At 43.1% G+C, this 19,241-nt stretch overlaps 1 protein-coding gene across 2 annotated transcripts in view; it reads left to right on the top strand.

The window, feature by feature from the left end:
- HOMER2 (homer scaffold protein 2) overlaps positions 1 to 19,241 on the top strand; it is a 78,565-nt gene that overhangs the window by 28,252 nt on the left and 31,072 nt on the right. The window contains exon 2 of one of the 2 annotated variants that reach the window (XM_053365137.1): positions 3,367 to 3,523. The exons of the other annotated variant lie outside the window; for it this stretch is intronic. Within the exon in view, the coding sequence (XP_053221112.1) occupies positions 3,367 to 3,523 (157 nt within the window). The remainder of the gene's footprint in view (positions 1 to 3,366; positions 3,524 to 19,241) is intronic. 2 annotated transcript variants of the gene reach the window in all.

The following is a 19,241-nucleotide window of genomic DNA, read 5'->3' as shown; positions in this document are numbered from 1 at the left end:
TTCTTCCCCTTCTATTTGCCAGGAGGTGATGGGACCAGTGGCCATGATCTTAGTTTTTTTGATGTTGAGCTTCTGACCATATTTTGCGCTCTCCTCTTTCACCCTCATTAAAAGGTTCTTTAATTCCTCCTCACCATCAAGGTTGTGTCATCTGCATATCTGAGGTTGTTGATATTTCTTCCAGCAATCTTAATTCCGGCTTGGGATTCATCCAGCCCAGCCTTTCGCATGATGAATTCTGCATATAAGTTAAATAAGCAGGGAGACAATATACAGCCTTGTCATACTCCTTTCCCAATTTTTAACCAATCAGTTGTTCCATATCAAGTTCTAACTGTGGCTTCTTGTCCCACATAGAGATTTCTCAGGAGACAGATGAGGTGATCAGGCACTCCCAAGATATACTTCACAAATAAAGATTGCTTCAATTAATGATCACCTGGCTCGTAATGATTTAAGTGCATACCCAGGTGTGTGGTGTAAATTAGTTGCTTTTCATCTAAAATAACTCACAATGACTTACGAAAAAGAAAACTTGTTATAATTTTTCCTGCATCAAGCAGCCTTGGGTAGAATGGTTGTCTGTTAAATGGTTAGCCTTTATGGCTCATTTAGAAGACGATAGACCTGATTGGGCCTTTGGAGAAGGGACTTAGCTCAGTGGTAGAGCATCTGTTTTGCATGCAAAAGGTCCTGAGTTCAGTGCCCAGCATCGCCAGGTAGGGCTGGGAAAGACTCCTCCCTAAAACCCATTGCCAGTCAGTATAGACAATATTAGTCAGTCAGTATAGAGGGATGCAGGTGGCGCTGTGGGTTAAACCACAGAGCCTAGGACTTGCCAATCAGAAGGTCGGCAGTTCGAATCCCTGTGACGGGATGAGCTCCTGTTGCTCGGTCCCTGCTCCTGCCAACCTAGGAGTTCGAAAGCACGTCACAGTGCAATTAGATAAATAGGTACCGCTCCAGCGGGAAGGTAAACAGCGTTTCCGTGCGCTGCTCTGGTTTGCCAGAAGCGGCTTAGCCATGCTGGCCACATGACCTGGAAGCTGTACACTGGCTCCCTCAGCCAATAAAGTGAGATCAGTGCTGCAACCCCAGAGTTGACCACGACTGGACTTAATGGTCAGGGGTCCCTTTACCTTTACCTTATAGACAATATTGAGCTTACTTAACGAATGGTCTGACTTGATCTAAAGCAGTTTCCCATGTCCTTCCTCTGCCCTTAGCAAGTATCAAAGAGCATTGTCTGTGTTTGCCTGTAAGGAGTTTAGTCCATGCCCCCCAACATTTTTCTGATGAAAATAGGGACATCCTGTTCATATCATCATCATCAACAACAACAACACCTCTCCCATCTGACTGGGTTGCCCCAGCCAGTCTGGGAGACTTTCAACATATATAAAAGCACAATAAAACAGTAAACATTTAAAAAGTCCCTATATAGAGTTGCCTTCAGATGTCTTCTAAAGGTTGTATAGTTATCTCCTTGGCTTGGGGGGTCACATAACTCCATCCCCCCCCCAACATTTCTCCGATAAAAATAGGGATGTCCTAAGGAAAAGTGGGACATTTCATGATCAAATCAGAAACTGGGACAGCACCTGTAAATCTGGGACTGTCCCTAGAAAATAGGGACACTTGGGCAGTCTGTTAGTCTGAGCCCCGTTAGAAAGTGGAGTTATGTGCCTATATCAAGGAGCGTTACTGCAGGGGGACATTTAAGGACAATGTTTTGGTTATTATGCATGTGGAGCCTTCTCTGCAGGTGGAAGAGCCTTTATCAAAAATGCTGCTTCAGTCATCCTTGATGACTAGAAACTGTTTCCTTATATCTGTATTGATGGCTCTTGGCTACTAGCTGTGGTCCAGATCTTGCTTGATTAGGGGCTAGAGAAGAAACAGAAGAGCAGTTGTATTGTGGTCAGCAAAGGAGAAAGAAGTTTGAGTTGTGCAGCTGGCTGAATGTCCAAGAGCATTCTTTGTGTTTTGGAGACTTGATGGTTTTTTGGGGTGCTTGTGCTCAACACACACACGCGCACACACATATGCTTGTTTGCAGCACGTTCTCTGTCTCCAGAAGGACGCTGATCTTACTTTGTTTGTTTTTTAAACTGCCCTGGAACTTGTGGCACTTGGGAATGTTGAGGAAGAATACATATGTAGCTTTAAAATGAGCACACTACATGTGGTTGATACCTCATATTCCTTTTTTACTTTTGTAAGTTGTACCGAGTCGCTTACAAAAAGGCAAAGTAAAAGGGAGAATTGCAAGAATTGGTGGAAACTAGTTCTTTATTTGTTTGTGAGAAATACCTGCTATAAGAATCCTGCACCTGGAATGAAACCAAGAAGCAGAATTTTAATCCCTCAAACTGTGGATTTTTTAAATTAAGCTTTACTCTAGGGAACCTTTGCATTTTGTAGATAAAATGCATGGCACAATCTTCTTCTCGACCATCTAGGTACTGGTCATTTTTATATGCGTGGATCTACATTGGAGATTGCTTATTAGAATGCAGGAGGGGATTGGGGAAGAGTGATGGTGCTTCCTGTATGCCATTTGGCTGTTCACATTATATTTGAATTCATTTTATCGTCCTGCTGCATTAGCATTCAACAGAGCCACCTGCTTAGAAACGTGTGTTGTGTATTAAACTATGTACCTGAATTACAGTACTAAGCTTCAGTTGTCTCTGCTATTTGCACAAGGTAATTTTTAGCATTAGCTGAAAATACACACATTTGTCATAAAGTTGGCCACAGGTCTGGGCATGGGACGTTTCCCCGTTTTAAGTGTCGACATTTAAAAGCTTTAAAAATATATATTTTAAAAATCATTATTGTCTTTCAAAGTGGTGGTGGTAAGAGAATGTGATCATGGAGCACATAACTATCTGACATATTTATTCCATCATCCTTTCAAGGATCTCATGATCTTTTCTCTTTACACGCACACACAACCATTTCTCCCAGAAGAAAACAGCAACTTAAACCTTATAACTGCACAGCTGTGTGTGGTGGGTGACACATGCAGGAAAAGGAGCTGTGGAATTTGGCTATTTGGTAATAGTGTGGGAATTTAAGAAGAAGCAGCTCGGTGTTAGCAAGTTTTGGCACTTCCCAGGATAAGGAGGAGGTAAAATGTAAGGTGATATGGGTCAGAATAGGTATAAGACTTGAGTGGTGTAACTCTTTGTAGCTTTGCTCTCCTGCTGCAGAATTCCAGAGTTCTCATCTTGAGCTGTTTCAACACTGGGCTAGACTTGATCAACTTTACGTTGTTGATCAAGGGCAGAACAGACGCGGCATTTCCATCTTTCACAAACTCATGATGCATTCCATTTCTCCTGTCCCTCCCTATTCCAGAGAGCAGCCCATCTTCACCACCAGAGCGCATGTGTTCCAAATTGACCACACCACCAAGAAGAACTGGGTACCTGCAAGCAAGCAGGCTGTAACTGTTTCCTACTTCTATGACAGCACAAGAAACAGCTATCGGATAATCAGTGTGGATGGCACCAAGGTAGGAGGTTGCCGCAGATACATCTGGCATGCTTGCAGAATTGAAATATCATTGAAGTGGGGAAATTTGTATGAATGTGACTCATGTACATTTCTCTCATATATATATATATATAGATATATATACTTTAATAGGCTTGTCCATATTTCATAAACTTTAGTTGTTGCAGGAAAGTTGGGGTGTATGGTTAATCATGAAAACGTATGCATTTCATTGGAAGAAAAGCATAGGATGACTTAGAGAGGCTTTTACTTACCAACTCACCTGATAGCCACAGGCAGCCAGGAATTTCTTGCAAGTGAGTCCTGGAGGAGGAGGGACAGACCTCTCTGTTCTTCAGTCTGTTTGGATTCCATCTGGCTGTGGAAGACAGGAAACCCATCTCTCCTTTACCAGTATGTTTGATAAAATGTAGGTTCCTCCCCCTACGATACACACAATGTCTGCTAAGAAGACAGCTGACTGCTGAGAGTTCCCTATCCCATAATAACCCCTGGTGGCCAGCATGGAAAAACAGGCTACTAGTCTCTTACCAAACTAGTCAAGCAAACAAACAAACAAACAAACAAACAAACATCTCTATCAACTTTTTTGAGCTTATTTACAAGGCTGGAATAAGAGGTACCTCGGTAAATTGTCTAGTAAGGTTCTCATATTGTGGCAATGGTGGGGCTGAGGAGCTCCTTTCAGTGCCTAGATGGGAAATTGCTGGGAGTTTTTGTTAAGCTGTTCTGTGGGTTCTTAAAGGAAGATATGAATTATGAGACTGTAATTTTAGTGTTGCAGAAAAGCTATGATCAGTAATAGCTCTTTGCTAACGGTATTTCATAAATACATTTTAATTGTGTGGGTGCTTTACTTAACCGTTTTGTTTAATGGACAAAGGGATATTGCTCCTCTCTTTCTCCCCTCCCCCTTCCAAGCAGAATTGGTTGTAAAAACTTATTTTGGAGGTAAAAAGATGGGAGTTTTATCTCAAGGTTCGCATCTCTAGACAGAGAGATAGTATGTGAGTCTAAGAATCTATTTGATACAGGATGTTGTTTTGGTTGGGTTTTTGTTGTTGTTGCAATACTTAATGTTATGACTTGAGCTTCCTAAGCTCAAGGTACAGTGGTGCCCCGCAAGACGAATGCCTCGCAAGACGGAAAACCCGCTAGACGAAAGGGTTTTCCATTTTGGAGGTGCTTCGCAAAACGAATTGCCTATCCGCTAAGCCGCTTAACAGCTGATCCGCTAAGCCGCTTAACAGCTGATCGCTAAGCCGCTTATCAGCTGATCCGCTAAGCCGCTTATCAGCTGATCCGCTAAGCCGCTTATCAACTGATCCACTAAGCCCGCTAAGCCGCTAATAGTGCTAATCCGCTAAGCCGCTAATGGGCTTGCTTCGCAAGACGAGAAAACCGCAAGACGAAGAGACTCGCGGAACGGATTCTTTTCGTCTTGCGAGGCATCACTGTAACTTCCAAAAACTGGCTGCGACCTTTGCCTCATTTTATGATCACAGCAGCGGTCTCTGGCGTCATTCAGGCATAGCAGCGAGCTATATGCCTGCAACATTGTCTCTCCTTGGGCCAGCCCATTGCTCACCTTATTTCTGAGTTTTAGAAAAATCATATTTTGCTGTTGCTTGCAAACTGTGGTTTGCACAAGCCATAGCTTGCTCCCCGCCACAACCAACTCATTCACGCAGCACTAAACCATGGTTTGGCAGTAATGTCGCCTTCATCAGGAACCCTGTTTCTAAAGGTAATCAGGGATGTGGCTTGATTTAGATGATAATGTAGTGCTGTGGAATTTGACCCCAATGCCCTTGTAGTGAAACCCTGAAGTTTTAACATAAGAAGCTACCTTATGCTATCGGTCTATCTACACTGACTTATGGCCGCTCTCCAGAGTTTCCAAACCCTGCTTGGAGATATCAGTTTGAAGCCGGGACCATCTGCATATGAAACAGGTGTTCTGCCACTTAGCTATGGCACTCCCCCAAGAGAAACGCAGGGAAGGTGTATGTGTAAAGACATCACAGAATAGAACATACGGAGGATTAGGAGAGGAAGGGTTTCTAACCTATTTTTAATACCACTTGAGCCAGTTACAGTGCTAAATGCATAGGAGGAGTGAAGTTGTTGACTCATAGGAACATGGAAACTGCCTTCTGCTGAGTCAGACCACTGGTCCATCTAGGGCAGTACTTCCTACACCGACTGGTGATAGGTTTCAGGGAAGGGGACATTTACTATATTTTTCGCTCCATAAGACACACTTTCCCCCTCCTAAAAAGTAAGGGGAAATGTGTTTGCGTCTTATGGAGCGAATGCAGGTGGGAGGCTCTGCTCAGCGCTCCCTTTAAAGAGCCACGTGGAATGTGTGTGCGGCTCTTGGGGGCTTTACCCCGAGGAGGGAGAAGGGCTGCCCTTCTCCCTCCTCGGGGAAAAGCCCCCAAGAGCCGCACACACGTTCCATGCGCTCTTTAAAGGGAGCGTGGCTTTTGGTGGAGCCTTCATCCCGCTGCCCAGGAGAGGCTGCGCGCGGCTATCCCATAAGCCAGGACAGCAAGAGGCTATCCCATAAGCCAGATCCCTCTTGCTGTTCTGGCTTCTGGGATTCAGAATATTTTTTTTCTTGTTTTCCTCCTCCAAAAACTAGGTGCGTCTTATGGTCTGGTGCGTCTTATGGAGCGAAAAATATGTACATCTCCAGCTGGATCTTCTGCAGGTAAAGCTGGTGTTCTGCCTCTGTGTGCAGGGCAAGGTCAAATTCTCAACTTGAAACTGAGTGTCAGACAAATTCCAGGTTACCCATGAGCAAGTCGTAGGCAGCCTAGAAGCTTGTTTCTCTTGCCCATCAGTTGCTGAGGATAAAGAGGCATTTTGCACACTGCACAAAAGCAAAGTGTTGCAAAGGGGTTTGCCATCAAACATGCATTGACAGGGTGCTGCAGCCGGTTGTGTATGTTTGCACATGTGTTCACACACCCACGCTCATGCGTGCAAACTTGGTTGCCACCAGTGGTGCGCATTTAAAGCTGAGCATTTAAAAACACTGAAAGCACAAGGTGCTTCAGTTTCAAGAGTATGGTGTGCAAGTTATTTTAGGTGCAAGGGAACTTCTGGGGAAACACAACTTAAGTCACCCCGAAAGAATATATTGGAGCACTTCACATCACTTGAGTATGTATGTACACAGAAAATAGTAGAACTAGCTTGAAAGGCAATATATGGAGAACTGCATTAATCATTGCAACGCATCCCTGGTTGTATAACATTGTTATAATTATGCAATAATGCTTTTGGAAGTTGTATACTGGGTGTGGTTGTGAGGGCGTGTGGCTATTACTATCACAAAATTCACCCACTTCTGAATTTGTTGCTACTCCACTGGTTGTCACATTCATACTGTGCGCAGTTTGGGTTAGATAAATGGCAGGGAGAATGCTCAACTCTCTTCTCCCTGCTGTTGCTTTTTCTGTGGGAAGTGGCTTTTCCAGTTTTAAAAGGTTGCTGGCGTACTGTTGCATGCACCAACAATGGCCTTCTACCCTGAGGTAAATGGGAGTCTGTGTTATATACTCTGCAGGCTTGCTGTGAGTTCCAGTGTGCCTAGAATCTTCCACTTAAAAAATAATAGCTGCATCTCTCAGAAAATTGCACCTGATATGTGGCCATTTAATTCAGACCAGACTTTTTAAGTTTTGACAAGACCTGCTGAGTGCTACTGGTCTGTTGCCTAGGGTAGCATGTTGCAGGGGCTGCAAAAGAAAAACACTGGTAGATAGACAAGAAAATCTGCCTTTTTTGCTGCAAGTGAGGCAGGAGGCAGGCAGGCGTCTCTCTGAGTGTTAAGGGTGTTTTGTTTGAAAGTGTTACTGCGGTTCATGGTGTGTGGTTGTGCACTCACTAATTCACCTTCCCTTCACATCTAAAAGCCCCCTTCACATGTTACCTGTGGGTGGAGACTATGGTGGAATCCACACACATATAAAAACCGTTCTGAAAATGCTTTTTAAAAATAGCCTTTTAAAAAATACATTGAATTTTCCATAAGGCTCACCATTGCCATCTAGTGTCACATTGTATATTGCACTTAAAACACACTTAAAATGTTTTATTTGCAGTTCTGTAGCCGAGTCCCTAGAGAGTTTTTTCTGTTGTTTCAAAACAACACCACCACCACCACCAAAAAAATAATAATCAAAACACCAACCTGTGGAGCTTTTTTGTTCAAAGGCTACAGTGGGACAAGAGGGACGTATGCATGCGCAATGGGATGTGAAACTTATCTCAAACACTTTTCTTCACCTCTTGCTTGTCTGTCTCCAGCTTTCTTGTGGTGAAGCTAGGTGATAAATGTGGGTACCTGGCAGAGGAAAGTGGTACTCTTAATTTTAAGCTAGTTCAAAATTTGTTGATGTCATCCGACTTTCGGCTGCTGAGGCAGCTACTTCCATGTAATCTGTTGCCATGCCTTGCCACATTTTTTATTGATGTAATAACTTCTCAATACATATTCGCCTTCAACCAGAAAGCACATTCCCACCTGGAGATAGCATCAATTTGCACCAATTTGCATTTTCCTTCTTGTTGCCTCACCATTCATCTTATTCAGAATGTTAACATCCAGACTACATTAGCAAGATTATGAGATTCAGTTCCCAGGTTGTATTTTGTCTAACCAAGTGATGCAACTGGCAGGTAAGTTCCATTGTCAGGAAAACATTCAATAGATTGTGGAGAAAATAGGGAATGTGCCTATTAATAGACCTAGTTTAGGGGCGGGGAATCTTTTATTCTGTTGGGAGATTGCTGGCTGGTGATGGGAAAGGCACCCGACTTTTTTTTAATCTCTGCCACCTCCTTTTTCCTCTCCTTGCCACCTGTCTGAAATTAGGCTGATGATTGCATGCAGACCACCTCTAGTCTTGTCAAATGGGGTAGGCTCCCATTATTGGTATTTATCTTGGCATTGGCAGAACAACTTTTCTAGATAAGACTACATATAACCAGGGTCCCTTTTGTGACAGCAGTTAGTGGTACAGAGTACCAGCACCCTTTAATCAATCTATGACTACTAGCACCTCGTTTTTATTTTTCGCAGAAAAGGCAATGCATATAATAGCTACATGTAATGTTTTATGATAGCTCTTGACCATAAGAAAAACACCAGTAAAATCACTTGATTTCTCCCTCCCCTCCAGGAATAATCACCAATTAATTCATGAATATACTGCTTTATGCTGCAATTAGACCTCTAGATGGTTTACAAGCATAAAAGCCAATTGCACAACCTCAGAAATGTTAAACATCCATAATTAAAATACACAATTAAGATACACAATAACACAATCCCATTAAAATATAAACACACATAATTAAAATATGCAATGAAGCAATTCCATTAAAGCATGGTTACAGAGAAACTTTCCACTGTGACTAAGAAATTATTTTTGTTCTTTTACTAATGAGCATCCTTGCTGCTTCAGTAGGGATGTACTAAAAGTCAAAGAAAGACACATTAAAAGACATAGAATCCACTTTGTGTATGTGTGTATTTACTATGGCATATGAGAGTGAAGATGAGTGTAATACTTAGAGATCAGTAGGACTGATTTGAAAGAACCTCTCTACATTGGACACATTGCCCTTTCGGAGCAAACTGAAAAACCAGTTCCCCTCCTATTAAACACCCATTTACTCAGCTTAGAAATTCTTCAAGCATAATTGGAAATCTAGCTGGTAAATTATTTAACAGATCAACAAATGACCACCTTTGTGCTTGCATATCAGGCCAGATTGAAGACACTGTGCTATGTATATTGTGTTGCCATTTGATACAGCTCATCTATATCAAAGAATTTTCCAAGGGGCCAATCAGATGTTTTCAAAATTATATGGTTGCTGATGGTTGTAGACAAGTTTGTTACCTACCGGGTAGTTTTATATGCACTTAATCCGCATGAAGGTTCTGGACTAATTTTTGGACCCCAAACAGTGTTGTCTGCCAGGGGGATTTTAAAATCTAAATTATTTTGGAGAATGTTGCGATTTTAAGTTTTGATGATTTGCAGTTCCAAATACTGATTTTTTAAAAACCTTGTCTTCGATAAATGTGCTTTTGTGATTTATATTGTAACGATCATTGCCTACACACAATTAAAAACTGACTGATTTGACAGTTGGTCCAACATTCAACTTGTGCTGGAACATTTTAAGGCATTTTTACCCCAGGATGGGTTCACGGGAAATAATGCAACTTGTATTGCAAGTTGCAATGCCAAACTTGCAAAGCAGATGAAGAACATGCTGTGAGGACTCTTAACTTGTGTCTTCGCTACCTGATAAAAAGGAATATTGCAGGTAAAAGAGAGGGGGAGAATTAACAGAGGAATTATTCTGGAGAAAAGGCATGAGCTCATGAAAATTACTGCATAGCGCATGGGGAAAACTACACACCAGACAGCTCATTAAAATCGACCTACATTGTTATTCCTTCAGAACAACGGTGACCTAAAAGGATGCAGATTTGAAAGAGCACAAGCAGTTGCCTTCTCTTCCCCTTGGGAGCCATGCAAAGGACAAGGCTGCCCAAACTTCTTTTTGTTCTAATCAAGTTACCTGTTGTTACCTGTTGAAAAAAATAACTGCAGCACTGAATAGCTGGCCTCAGACAAATTAACTTCTGTGGACTGCAGGGAGAACAAGTAGATTTTTTCATTTCATAATGGAATATAGAAGTATATATTGCACTGAGCACTTCATGGGTGGATCTACACACGGGGCGGGGGCGGGAATGCTATGAATAAGCCAGAAATTAAATAATTATAACAAAAGAAAAAAAAATCTATGTAAAAAAGTTATAGAACTGTTTTGTGCTCTCTGGCACCATCTGGTGTTGCATGCTTATAATGCATTCAGATCACCTTTTTTTTTTTACTAATGTAGCTGAGTCCCAAGCTGTTTGAAGTCTTTCAGCTTGGTGTGCTTACTGAGAAATTAGGCTTTCTCACAAAAGGGTAGAAGGAGATTTCATTAATCGTTTTTTAAATTAGCGTGTTGTCCTACCTCCCAGGGTGGTACTGACTGGGATTAGAACACTTACGTGATGGTTTGATTATGTTTTAAATTGTTTTTAAACGTTTTAAGCATGTTTCGTTTTTAATTGTACTGTTTTATCACTGAATTTATCTTTGAGCTCTTCTAGTGTTGAAAGAGGGCGAAGTGGTCTCTTTGCGCACTATACATGATTATATAAATGTCATGTCTCCTCTTAATCATCTTGCTTTCTAAATGAAAAGTGCAAATGTTGCAGCCCTTTCTTCGCAGAGAAGGCATCTCATCCTCTTGAACATGTTAGTTGCTCTTTTCCAGATACAGTTTACCTTTTTTGAGGTGGCACAATTAGAATTACGCACAGTCCTGCACATACTGATGATGAACACCCCTTCTTCTTCTTCTTCCTTAGGCTAGGGGTTTTTTTTTGGGGGGGGGAGTGAGTTTTACTTTTTGTGTTCCCACTAATGTCTCTTTATAAAACTCGGTTTGTCACTAGTTTGCTGTTCAAATCTTGGATGAAGCTTTTGAGATTTATTTTCCTATGAAAGAAAGCTTCATGCTGTTACATCTTCGCCATTGCGCCGCAGAACATCATCCAACTTCCAATAAATTGAAATACGTCAGTAGATGCCTGCTCACTAATCACAGTGCTTGTTCTGCACACCAGCGAATTACTGGGTCTGGCTTATGGGAAGTACAGTGAAAAATCAGGGGAGGTGTATTTATCTTCGCAAAGTAATTTTAATGGAACACACATGGCTATCCAGCTTAAGAATGGCTTGCAGCAGTTATGTATATTATAACTTCATGTAGCTGTCGGGATCCCTAATGTATTCCTCCCCGCTGAACTGTAACTGTTCCTGACATGTATGAAATCCTAGGTTTCCATGGCTTTTAATGACTTCATAGCATTTGCCTGTATTGTGAACAGAGATTGCCTTTTGTTTGTCTCCAAAGTTTACACTACAATAACAAGGCACCAACTTAAGACAGTGTGGCTGCCTGTTCCCATTTTCTAGCTTGACAGACAAAGGGCACAGATGTTACTCTACTGGTGAGGGGAATAGATGTCTCCTAATGTGGGTGGCGCTGTGGGTTAAACCACAGAGCCTAGGGCTTGCTGATCAGAAGGTCGGCGGTTCGAATCCCCGCAACGGGGTGAGCTCCCGTTGCTCGGTCCCAGCTCCTGCCAACCTAGCAGTTCGAAAGCACATCAAAGTGCAAGTAGATAAATAGGTACCACTCCGGCGGGAACGTAAACGGCGTTTCCGTGCGCTGCTCTGGTTCGCCAGAAGCGGCTTAGTCATGCTGGCCACATGACCCAGAAGCAAACGCCAGCTCCCTCGGCCAATAAAGCGAGATGAGCGCCGCAACCCCAGAGTCGGTCACACCTGGACCTAATGGTCAGGGGTCCCTTTACCTTTACCTTTAACAGCTCACAGCACAGTGAACAAACATATATGGTGGTATAATACTACTTTAAATGTACAGTGCAGATGTGGACCGAAAGGGCTAGAGCTGCCATCTGATTATGGGACTCTTGGTTGATCAATTCAATGTAAACCCCCAAAAGTGGCATGTAATAAATAAAGATTAAATCTGAATATGTTTCATTGCATATGAAACTATGTGTATTGTTATAGGGGGCTCTCCGTTTATCCACATTTTGGAAGTCACAATTGGGAGCAGAACCAATATTAGCTGTTCAGAACAAACCAGAATTTTTGTTTAATATCCCTTGTGCATTTTTTTTAAAGAGGCTGCCAAGCCTCCAACTGATTTATAATCCCAGGTTTCATGTCTGGCATTCTTTGTAGGGCATATGCTTTGATAATCAAAGGGTAGATGTGCCCAGACCCTGGATATAAATAGATGGTCGCAAAGTGTTTGGCAGCTGTCACCAGTCGAGTGGTGGCAAGAAGGTGGAGCGCCACTATGACATTGCCTTATGCTCATTAAGCCTATTCAGCGAAGTTTTGTGTTTCTTGTTTTTCTTCTTCTTATTATTATTCTGTAACGGCATGGCACTGGTTTTGGAAAAAGTACATGAATTTTCATCCAGCACTCTGATGCAATGGGGACCTCTTTTCAGACCTAATTGAAAGAGCGGCATAAAGTTTTAACCCTCACCCCTGACTCCCATTCTAGACTGGTAGATAAGCACCAGCAGTTCAGTGATTGGGAGTCAAAGGAGCTGTATAGAATTTGCGGTCTTCTCAACAGTGGGGAGGGCACAATCTCTAGGGGAACGATGATGGAAGAGCTGGGGGGGGTGCCCACAAGTCACGGTTTGGAGCATTACAAGGCTACTCTTTTGTACGCTACCTGGAGCATAAAGGGGAAAAGTTACAATTCCTCACTGCATTGGGTCTCTGTGCTTTAACTCAAACTCTGAATGGAAAGGGGCAGCCTTCCTAATCTATATTGTAATATTGGAGCATAGTATGGGAAATGCTAAAGGTTTAAGGCAGGCATCCCCAAACTCGGCCCTCCAGATGTTTTGGGACTACAACTCCCACCATCCCTGACCACTGGTCCTGTTAGCTAGGGATGATGGGAATTGTAGTCCCAAAACAGCTGGAGGGCCGAGTATGGGGATGTTTGGTTTAAGGCAAATATGAGAGGAAAAGGTAGGAGTAAAGAGAGAGGCCCAATAGGTGGGACACCATCTGGCAAAGCTCCCTGCTTAATGAGGGTATCTGCATGCCTTCTGGAAGCCTCCCTCAAAATCATCTTCCATTGGTACTGGACACTGATACGACTAGATAAAATAAACCACTGGCTGCCCCCTCTGTGCTGGAAAGGGTATAGGAACCCTGGATAAAAGATGGATGTATAATATATCGATGTATGATGGGAATGTATTCTTTTACAAAAACTCTGGACCACTGTCTTCACGGTTATTTCCGTTATCACTAAACAAGTCATGCAGCTTAATCAAGCATTAAGCACTCCTCACGCTGGACCTTAGCTCAAGTTGTCTTAAGGATCATAAGGATTTAATGGGTTTTCTTCTGACTGCAGCCTGCCTGGTGATAGCCCAGCAGTGGGGAAACCAGTCAGAAATACCCATGAATTTGGGTTGGGAGTCTTCCGTACCTAGGGTTGTACAAGGAACTTCCAAAAGCGACAAGTCTGACATGGTGTGGCATCCATTTATTACTTTTGTCAATGAACATGGAAGAGCTTTCCCGTTGCCCACTACTCAAAAAGATCTTTGGAGAGGTTATCTAAATAACTGATTTGTCTAAAGCCAAAATAAGGGCACCCGTGTATTGTTTTGTTACAGCAAATAAGTAATGCAAGTTGTGATACTGAACAACAATTTAATGTTTATGTTTTGTGCAAATTCAATACACAAGTCTGAAGTGGGGGGGGGGGAAGACTTCTTCATACGGGACTCTGAAAGTAGGTCCCAAGGTATACCCTCCCTGAACTCCCCTTAAAACTTAGTTTCCAATCCACCCAGCCACTCTAATGATCCAAAAATGAAAACTTTTAATTAATATACCTTGTAGCGGACCCAACCACTTAATGCCACCTGTAAATAATGCAGCTGATCCACTCCCGCTAACTACCCCCAATTAATAATAGTGCAGCCACCTCACGGTACACCAATTACATGGATTTCTACAATTTACCACAGATTATCCTAGTGGGGGACTTGTGTGAGGGAAAACTTAATGATTAGAGTCTCAGGCAGAAAATAATCAAAAGTTTTATTGAACAAAAAGGGTTTATGAAACAAAGTGGGTCAGGAAATGCGTTTTTTCAGGTAGAAGTTAGCTGGTTTACTTTAACTCTAGGATGTTTCAGGCTTAAACACAACACTACAGGCACAGCTCTTCTTCAACTTGTTACTAAAAAGCAGTTGTTGCACTTCAGGTGTAGATGTTCAGGTTTCTGGATTAGATGGTAAAATGCTCAACTCAGTTTCTGTTTCTTAGATATTACAATTAAATACTTTCAACACCATATCACTTCCTTCACCGATTAATACCTTGGTTCATGAGCGAGGGGATCTTCTTGTTACTGCGTTGGGAGTCTTCAGTACCTAGGAGAACTCTCCCCTCCTGGCTATACTGACACCCAGGTAGCCTGAATTCACATGAGATCTACCTCTCCCGGTTCAGTCACAGCCCTCCCAGGACACTCCTGTCTGTATACCTTTCCCAGGCCCTCAACCCGGTCTCCCTATCCAAGCTGAGAGGCTCTGTACTCTCGCTATGGATAGTCTCCACAGTGTGGATGTTTAACTTAGCTCAGAATCAGTTCTCCCCATCTCACCACCTATCTCCCAACCTGAAACCTGTCCAACATCTCAAATCAAATCAAATCCTTTCCCTCTTCTCAAATCCAGCCTTATCTTAAATCCAGCCCAGCTAACCTCCTCCCTCAGAAACTGTACCTTTTATTCTCCCCATCACCACCACCCAAAGTGGAAACCCAAAGTGCTGTTCCTCCCCTCTCTGTGGCTAGCTGACTCTGTAGTCCATGTGTAGGGAACCTAAGGCCCACAGACGGTCCAGGAATCAGCGTGTTTTTACATGAGTAGAATGTGTGCTTTTATTTAAAATGCATCTCTGGGTTATTTGTGGGGCCTGCCTGGTGTTTTTTCACGAGTAGATTGTGTCCTTTAATTTAAAATGCATCTCTGGGTTATTTGTGGGGCATAGGAATTCGTTCATTGCCCCCGCCCCCAATATAGTCTGGCCTCCCACAAGGTCTGATGGACAGTGGACCGTCCCCCTGCTGAAAAAGTTTGCTGACCCCTGTAGTCCATCAGAGAGAAGCTCCAGCATCACCAGACTCTGGTCTGGCTCAGCTGTCGGTCACACACCTGTAGCCCCTTCCATGTTTTCTCTCCCTGAATAAATTCCCCCCAATCCCTCACAAACCTCAACTCTTGGTTGGGTTTAAACATTCGCTTAATTTTAACCATTCTATTTCTGTTTCTTATAATTACAAGAATGGGTGTTGATTATCCTCCCCCCTTGTTTTTTCTTTTTCTTTTTTAATTTGCTAAATTTGTTCCTCCTGCTGTGATTTTTTTTTTCTTACCACGACCCACAGGAAAACATTTAAAGCTTCTGTCTCTGCCTCATGGGAAGGTAATTTAAGGTATCTCTGGGTGTTTTGTAAGAGCGTGTTTGCGAAGCCTATAAGCAACTGTGCAAGTGAAGCTGCTTTCAGGTGTTTGCCTGCTGCCTTGCAAAACATATTTTTATTAATTCAATTTAGATGCTGCTGTTTCTCCTGTGAGTACCTGAGGTCCATTTGCGCAGGAGATCAGTGGCTGGATTTGTGCATGCTTTGAATCATTTAAAAAAAGGGAGAGAGGAAAAAAGAGGAATCTGTTCAGATATCCAAATGGAAATGAGAACTATGAAGGGTGGCACTACGTTTTAGAATATGGCTATGGTTTGTTAATTTTATTAGTTTATAAATCACCTTTTATGTATGTCTCAAGGCAGTTTACAGACATATCATAGAAACAGCTAAAATAGTTTGAAAACAGTACAAAATGAACTCCCTTTCATCCAAGGAGAATAACTTGTCAAAACAAAAATGTCTGCAGCAGTGTTAGAAACTCTGATATATAAGCTAGGTGCCAAATGACTCCTTGTCATTTCTTGTCGCAAAAACAGATTGCCTCGTTGCCATTTGGGGGCCATATGGCTCTAAAGTCGTATTTTTCAGTACAGTGGTACCTCGGGTTACATACGCTTCAGGTTACATATGCTTCAGGTTACAGACTCCGCTAACCCAGAAATAGTGCTTCAGGTTAAGAACTTTGCTTCAGGATGAGAATAGAAATCGTGCTCCGGCGGCGCAGCAGCAGCAGGAGGCCCCATTAGCTAAAGTGGTGCTTCAGGTTAAGAACAGTTTCAGGTTAATAACAGACCTCCGGAACGAATTAAATACTTAACCCGAGGTACCACTGTACAACTTTTTGGTTCCTGAAATTCATTCTGACTGTTGAAAACAGTCAACATCCAAGGATCCCCAGGCATGCACCTCCAAATAGTAAAGATGTCATGCGCCATTCTGGCGCCCAGGCATCTCCACATGGTTTGCAAGTGGCCGATAGCCAGGTGCAAAAATTCAAACGTTGCTCTAGAGTCTCTTGCAGAAAATGGGGGCCTAAAGGATAAGAGGATGTGTCAAGTAGGGCCGGGCAATAGATCACCTAAAACCGGTTTGAAGTCCATATTGTGATCCTGGTTTCATAATTTTTTGACCTGGCAATATATTGCAAAGTGTGTGTGTGTGTGTGTGTGTGTGTGCGCGCGCAAAAATCGCGATATGGGAAAAACCAGGAGGCCAGCCAATGGCTCTGCATAGCTGCACCCTTATTTCAGACATTGTAACATATCAGTATATTGTGATGTTTAGCTGGTGATATATCACAATGTTGAAAAACAGATACCACCTAGCCCTAGTGTCAAGTAACCCAGTACTGAGCTGTATATTGTCTTATAAGTTAGTACTAAAACCTTGAACGTAGCCCAGTAGAAAACTGGCAGCAGGTGAATGCTAAAGTCTAGGCATGTGAGTCTCCAAGGCTGCTGCAAGATGGTGGGGTTGGTGGTGGAGGATGAAGAATTACTTAACCTTTCCACTGCCCTATGCTTTTCCTGTACATTGCGTCTCCAGCAGTGTTTTTCACTGGGATGTTACAAACATCCCGTCACTTGCTGGAGAAAGGTGGAAAGGGTTGTAGGGGACATCCAATGAAGCTGGATTTTGGAAGGGTTGGGGGCAAATAAAAGAAAGTACTCCTTCATGCAATGCAGTCACACGATGGAACTCGCTCTTACAGGGAGGCAGTGATCACCACCACTGGATGGCTTTGAAAAAAGGAGGAGAGAGCCATGATAACTATATTCTGCATCCACAGTTGGAGGAAGCAGTGCTTCCGAATACCAGTTGCTGGAAACGACAGGAGGGGAGTTTGCTCTTGTGCTCATGTTCTGTTTCCTGGTCTCCCACAGGCATCCAGTTGACCACTGTGAGAACAGGATGCTGGACTGGATGGGCTATTGACATGATCCAACAGGCTAGTCTTTATGTACTTCTATTAAAAGGCTGGTGAGGAAAGGGTCATCAACCCCTCTTGCTTCTATTGTGTGACTTTTCAGATGCTGAGTGGTGACCCAGGTGGCGCTGTGGTCTAAACCACTGAGCCTCTTGGGCTTGCCGATCAGAAGGTCGGCGGTTCAAATCCCTGCGATGGGGTGAGTTCCCTTGCTCTGTCCCAGCTCCTGCCAAGATAGCAGTTCAAAAGCACGCCAGTGCAAGTAGATAAATAGTACTGCTGTGCTGGGAAGGTAAATGGCATTTCCGTGTGCCCTGGTTACCGTCATGGTGTTCCGTTGCACCAGAAATGGTTTAGTCATGCTGGCCACATGATCCAGAAAGCTGTCTGCGAACAAACACCGACTCCCTTGGCCTGAAAGCGAGATCAGCGCCGCACCCCATAGGATGGCATAGGATGCAACTCTGGCTCTGTGACACAAGCATCTGCTTGCCTTACTGAAGGCAAAGTGACATCCTGCTAAAATTCTGGAGAGCAGCCATGTCACTATGTTGGAGGGAAAATGAGATTCCTGTGGTGCCTTAAAATAGGCTGCAACCATGAACGCTAATGCCACAATAAATTTGCTTGCCTTTTAATGTGCCAAAGGACTCTTGATAGGTTAAACTTCCTGCTTTCTCCCTGCCCTAAAGCAGCTTACAGAGGAGCAAATTGGTAACTAGACAGATAAAATGCGACAGTATTTGCTTACTTTTCCCATGCTAAAACGCACAGATAATGGCAACTTCAGTTATTATTAGTTAACATATTTAAAAATAAGCCATGGAATTATTTGGCTGATATGGTTATGCCAAGTGCCTAAAGGGCAAATGAAGAAAAACTCCAAAGAGCGTTGCATTGAATGCAGTGACGTAAGTTGTGATTGAAATGTCGGATTTAAAAATCAGCCCATCTTCTGTGTTCTCCATCTGTAAGGGGTTGCTAGCTGCTAGTCTAAATAAGGTTCTTCCCATCTCTTTAGCAACTGAGGTCTCCTCCAGGGAGAAGCTTATAGTTTCTTCTGCCACAGTGCTAGTAACAGGAGAGGTTTCAGCGGCTAACCTCCCGCTGTCATGCTAAAAGTAAAAAGGAGCAGCCCCTAAAGGCCCAGGCATTCACAACTCTGTCTTCTCATTGAGAATACTGAGAGATATTGGACCAGGTAATATCTGCAGGTGTTCTTGAATTCTTCATATGAACCTAGGCAGCTGCCTTGTACCAAGTTAAGACCCATCTAGTTCACTATTGCTTACTGCGACTGGCAGTGGCAATCCAGCATTTCGGAGAGGAGACATTCTCACCCCTACCTGGAAATTTTGGGGATTGATCCTGCAGGCAGAGCAGATACTTTTCCAGTGAGCCACGGCACCTTCCCTGGCACCCTGCATCAAAGGCACGTAAAACTCCCACACAAGTAACTTTGCTGCCGTTTCTTTGACATAATTTGTAATGCTGCATTTCCTAAGACGTTAAGTGGAACGTAAAGGTAAAGGGTAAAGGGACCCCTGACCATTAGGTCCAGTCGTGACCGACTCTGGAGTTGCGGCGCTCATCTCGCTTTATTGGCTGAGGGAGCCGGCATACAGCT

Source organism: Podarcis raffonei, chromosome 14, assembly GCF_027172205.1.
Source record: "Podarcis raffonei isolate rPodRaf1 chromosome 14, rPodRaf1.pri, whole genome shotgun sequence".
NCBI classification, from domain to species: domain Eukaryota; kingdom Metazoa; phylum Chordata; class Lepidosauria; order Squamata; family Lacertidae; genus Podarcis; species Podarcis raffonei.
This window is presented reverse-complemented; position numbering and strand designations above follow the sequence as displayed.